General features: G+C 41.8%; 1 protein-coding gene across 3 annotated transcripts in view; it reads right to left on the bottom strand.

Annotated features, from left to right (window-relative positions):
* Positions 1–250: 250 nt before the first annotated feature.
* ATP6V1H (ATPase H+ transporting V1 subunit H) overlaps positions 251–5,949 on the bottom strand; it is a 64,302-nt gene continuing 58,603 nt past the window's right edge. For all 3 annotated transcript variants that reach the window (XM_028500423.2, XM_007105243.4, XM_007105244.3), the window contains one exon: positions 251–709. In XM_028500423.2, the coding sequence (XP_028356224.1) occupies positions 649–709 (61 nt within the window). In that variant the 3' untranslated portion in view covers positions 251–648. The remainder of the gene's footprint in view (positions 710–5,949) is intronic.

The raw sequence follows: 5,949 nt of genomic DNA, 5'->3' as shown, positions 1-5,949 counted from the left end.
ATTTAAACCAAAGCATATTGAAAGAAAATAGACTTGAGGTACCAAATCCAAGAATAAAAGTACAGGAAATGAAGGAAAATAACCTAAAGCTAAACTTCCTCACTGTGCTCCACGAGCAAATCTTCTAGACCACAGCATCACGTCTAGTTAATTTAACATTTTAAAGTTCTCTGAATATTAGCAGAGGATTGCTGCAGTGTGTATGTGTGGATGGACGGACGGACGGATGGAAGACAGAGATACATATAATTTCAAAACATTTATTTACCATTCACTATTTTGCAAATACAATTCTCCCAATTTGGTTGGGACAAGAGGTATTTGTGTTAAAGGCCAAGTCAGGAACAAGGAAAGACAAAAACATATTTGGAGTGAGAATCCTTTAATAATTCTATATTCATTCCCAGAGAACAATAAATACAGAAATTACAAGCAGTATATGTAACAGTGATATTTTCCTTAGATACAGAAAGCACCTACTTTAATACAAAGTAACGGGCAAACACTCCTATTGAAATCAGCACTGGGGAACGCTACACAACAGAAGAAAATGACACGTAAAATGAGAAATTGTTTGTTCTTGACCCTAATCACTGAGACTCACACTCCAGGTCTTCTGCCCCAGGTGAAGGGGCGGCTGGAGACCGTTCAGCTCCGGGCAGCTGCAGTCTGCGGTTGCTCAGACTGGAGCTGTTTACCAAGATATTCCCTGAAACACAGGAAGGAGATGGCAAGGGAGATTAGAACCGAAACAACAAAGAATCTCTTTCAAAACCGAAGGACAACATACACTGTCGTCTATGCTCACTTTAACATCTAAAAACTAGTAACATAGCCCAGAAAACCAATCTTGTCCGAATTTCAAAAGTATCTGTACTGAATGAATTTTAAACACTCCATGAACCACAGACAAACAAGGCATGACACACACAAACAAGTAATTCTGCATCCGATCACCGGCAACGTCTGCTTTCCTGTTTAGAGAGTCGTGTCTGCTGCCACCACTTCTGCAATCTAACAAGTTCAAAATCAACGGACGTATGATTCCAAGTAAGTGGCCTGATACATGAGAAACAAATTTCCTGACGTTAGAAAGTACAAGTGTTTATCTCTAAGGATTTACACAAGAGCACATGAAAACAATCACTGAAAATAACATCCAGAATCACGACAGTTAATCAGAGCTACTAGTTACCCAGCACTTACTCTGCACTGGCAGAGTCTGAAACCTTCACCAAGATGGTCCTACTGAATCCACAGAACAATCGCGAGAGCCAAGAAGCAGTATTCTCATTTTACAGATGGGGCAGCTGTGGCTTAGAGCAGTGGTCTCCAAACGTTTTAGGTGACGTTCTAGTTCAGAAAATTATTCAAACGGTCTGTGTATACTTCGCTCTAAATTGCATACAGATACCACTGCTGATTCCAGGACAGAAAACAATCTTTTCCCTATTTTCCTATGAAGAATTTGCCTAAACTTTCGTTTTGAACTACCTAATAAGGACCAGAAAAGGAGATCTTTTAAGAATATTTAAAAGATCCCCTCCTATAAAAAGGGAAAAGCTTGAGTTTTGGAATAGGGACTGGGTTTACATTCCGGAGCCCGGCATAGCTGCCCAGAGCTCATGCTGTGAACCACCAGGTGGATCTAGTCCCTTGGGGCTGTGGTTCATCTCCCATGCCAGGACCCAACTAATACTTAGGGGACACCAGTGAATACCGGGACGTGGGGAAGATAACTGATTTCCTCACATAAGAGGCGTTGCTGAAGTAGGGTCACAGCAGGAGGATTAAAACAGAGGGAAGAAGAGTTGTTCCAGCAGAGAATTTAAAAACACACCCAGGGGGATTCCCTGGCGGTCCAGTGGTTAAGACACCACCTTCCAGTGCAGGGGGCACAGGTTGGATCCCTGGTCAGGGAGCTAAGATCCCACATGCCTCTCGGCCAAAAAACCAAAACATAAAGCAGAAGCAATACTGTAACAAATTCAATAAAGACTTTAAAAATGGTCCACATTAAAAAAAAATTAAAACAAAAATCAAAAAAATCAAAATAAAAACACACCCAGCCATAGCTTCCTCCCCAATGTCTTCTGCTCTTGTTTTCCTGGTCAAAGGTCTTTCTTACAGATAAATAATAATGCTCCATCCACTACACTCGCAGACAAGGTGGCCACGGGGCATTCCCCTCCCCCCAACCTTACTGCTCGGCGAGCACAAAAACAAGGGCCCGCTTTCCTTGTCTGCTAAGTAGGGTTTATGCAAGCTAGGATTTAAGCGAAGGACAGGAACACACATAGATGTAAAGGGTTCAACTAAAAACCTGCACATCAAGAATCTCAGACGGAACTCTGCGAGCCCTTCTTGAGGTAGGTCACAGGATACCAAGTCTACTGCGAGAAGAGCCCAGATGGGACCCGCGGACAGAAGAATCAAACTTCCTCCTCAGGCTTTCCTGAAATCGTTGTTTGCTATGGCATGTGGGTTGTTAAATTCAGAGGGAGCCGAACCGAGGCACAACTGAAAAAGATCCTGTCCTACAGAGAAAGGACCCAGCCTGCGCGAAGCTTTGGAGAAAATCTACTCCTGGGTTCGGCTTGTAAAGGGTTGTGGTCTGCTGCCCTGACATCAAATGTGGTCAATTAAAACACTCCCGAGATTCACCCAAGCTGCCTCCGAGTCCTGTGTGACCCCAGGCACAGGGCAGCCCGGACACCAGGGGCCTGGGGCTGGAAACACACAAAGGTGGCTACGTCTGCACTTTGTTACCGGCCACCGTGGAAAGCTGAGTACAGGTGTGCCCACCCTTATCCTCTCACCTCTGCAGCACCCTGGGAGCGGGCATTCTCATCTCCATCGACAGGGGAGGGAAAGCTGCAATCACCTGCTCAGGAGCAAAGCGGGCAGGTGCACGGGCCAGGGCTCAGGTCCACTCCTCTCGCTACTGTGAGGCTGCCCAGCCTCCAAAAAGAGGCCAGAAAGGTGCAGAAAGCAGACACTGCGCCTATCTTTATAGTAGGAAATAATAACAGGTGTGAATAATTTCTTCAGGCTGAGGTTACGTCACTGTGAGGCAAGAGGAAAAGTGACTATGGACTCTTCTTCAGGGGATGACAATGCTATCTCTAAGAGGACGCCAGAAGAGCTGCTTAAGTGAGTTAAGCTGAGAATTGAGTCAGTCTCGCTAAACACGAAGATCAATACAGTAAAAATTCAACTCATAATTCACTCAAAGGGTATCCGATTTGTACCAGCAATCTACAGGAGCTGCAAATTAATTCTTTGCTTCTGCTACCTAAGACGCAAAATTTGAGGAGTGTAATATTTTCTTCTCTTTAAACTTCATCCATGACTTTGTAGGGGAACAGAATTTGCTACCCAATATGTGTCTCTTCAACATGAGGATGATTTTAGGCTGATTATTTTTTAAAAAACAAAAGCTTCGGCAAGTTCGCTTCTTACCTGCCCCTTAACTGCCTAAAGAACTCAGACAAAGGCCCTGGTCCAGGAAGGGCACTGTCACCGGAGATCTACAAAGCACACGGGTCGGAGCCGGGGGGAGCTGCACAGGGCCGGGAGACCAGAGTCCTCTGTGTGTCCCACTGTCCCTGCGGGCCCAGCAAGCATCTGTCACCAAACATCTGCTTTCCTTCCCACCTCCGTGTGAACTGCCTTCTCCCCGCTGAAGTCCACCCCCCCGCCCCGCACCCCCTTCTCCTCTCTCAGATGCCATATAGTTTAAAGTAGAGTTATTCCTCCAGCTTTTATCATGATTCTGAGCATTACACACAAAGCAAATTGTTTTTATGAACCGATTTTCCTATGTAAAACCACGAACCACGTAAAAATCACAGTGCTCCAAGGTCATCTGGATTTTCTCCTATGTTTTCTTCTAGGAGTTCTGTGTTTTACATTTAGGTTCATGATCCATTTTGAGTTAGTTTTTGTGGATGTCCAGTTGTTCCAGCACAATCTGTTGAAGAGACTACCTTTGCTCCATTGTATTGCCTTTACTCCTTTGGCAAAGATCAGTTGACTATATTTATGGGGCCCTATTTCTGGGCTCTCTGTCCTGTTCCATTGATCTATTTGTCTGCTCTTTCACCCACACCCCCACTATCTTGATTACTTAACTTTATAATAAGTCTTCAAGTCAGGTGGTGTCAGTTTTCCAACTTTGTTCTTCTCCTTCAATATTGTGTTGGCTATGCTGCGTCTTTTGCTTCTCCTTATAAACTTTAGTATCAGATTGTCGATGTCCAAAAAAAAAAAAACTTGCTGGGATTTTGATTGGGATTGTGTTAAATTTATATCAATAGATCAAGCTGAGAACTAACATCTTGACAATATTGAATCTTCCTATCCACGAACATGGAATCTCTCTCCATTTACTTAATTCTTCCGTGATCTCATTCACAGAGTTTAAAAGTTTTCCTCATGTAGATCTTATACATATTTTGTTGAATTTATACCTAAATATTTCATTTTGGGGAAGTGCTAATGTAAATGGTATTGTGTTTTTAATTTCAAATTCCACCTGTTCACTGCTGGTATATAGGAAAGTGATTGACTTTTCTGTATTAACCTCATATCCTACAACCTTGCTGTAATCGCTTATTAGTTCCAGGACATTTGTTTGTTTGTTTGTTTTTGTCAAATCTTCAGGATTTTCTATGTACATGATCATGTCATCTGCAAGCAAAGGCAGTTTTATGTCCTCCTTCCCAATCTGTATACCATTTATTTTCTTTTCTTGTCTTAATGCGTTAGTTAGAACTTCCAGTACAAAGGAGTTGTGAGAGGGCATCATAGTATTCCCTTATTATCCTTTTACTTTCCATGGGATCTGTAGTGATGTTCCCTTTTTCATTTCTGACACTAGTTAATTTGTGCCTTCTCTTTTTCCTTAGTCTGGCTATAGGCTTATAAGTATCATTAATTTTTTCAAAAAACCAGCTTTGGGTTTCCTTGATTTTCTCTACAAATTTCCTATTTTCAATTTCCTTGTTTTTTTATTCTTATTTCTTTTCTTCTGCTTACTTTAATTTGCTCTTTTCTTCTCATTTCCTAAGCTGGAAACTTAGATTACTGACTTTTGAGCTTTCTTCTTTTCTAATATATGCATTCGGTGCTATAAATTTCCCTCTAAGCACTGCTTGCACTGCATCTCACAAATTTTGAAAAGCTGTATTTTCATTTTCACTTAATTCAAAATATTTTTAAATTTCTCTTGAGATTTCTTCTTTGACCTATGTGTTATTTAGACGTGTGTTGTTTAATCCCCACATATTTGGGGATTTTCCAGTTATCTTCCTGTTATTGATTTCTACTTTAATTCCACTGTGGTCTGAGAGCTGACATTGCATGATTCCTTTTTTTTTTTTTTTTTTAATGTGTTAAGGTGGGTTTTATGGCCCAGAATGTAGTCTGTCTTGGTGAATGTTCCATGTGAGCTTGAGAGAAATGTGTATTCTGCTGGTACTGGATGAGGTTGTCTATAGATGTCAATTCTATTCAGTTGATTGATGGTGTTGTTGACTGAACTGTGTCCTTATTGATTTTCTGCCTGCTGGATCTGTCCATTTCTGAAAAAGGGATGCTGAAATCTTCAACTATGATAGAATTCATCTATTTCTCCTTACAGTTCTATCAGTTTTTGCCCCACATAGTTTGATGCTCTGTTGTTAGGCATATACACGTTAAGAATTATTATGTCCTTTTAGAGAACTAACCCCTTTATCTTCACAGAATGACCTTTCTTATCCCTGATAAACTTTCCTTACTTATAAGTCTGCTTTGTCTGAAAGCAATATAGCTACTTATGCTTTCTTTTTTTTTTTTTTTTTTTTTTTTTGGGTGGTACGTGGGCCTCTCACTGTTGTGGCCTCTCCCGGTGCGGAGCACAGGCTCCGGACGCGCAGGCTCAGCGGCCTGGGCCCCCGGGCCAAG

This window comes from Physeter macrocephalus, chromosome 15 (genome assembly GCF_002837175.3).
Source record: "Physeter macrocephalus isolate SW-GA chromosome 15, ASM283717v5, whole genome shotgun sequence".
NCBI classification, from domain to species: Eukaryota; Metazoa; Chordata; class Mammalia; order Artiodactyla; family Physeteridae; genus Physeter; species Physeter macrocephalus.
This window is presented reverse-complemented; position numbering and strand designations above follow the sequence as displayed.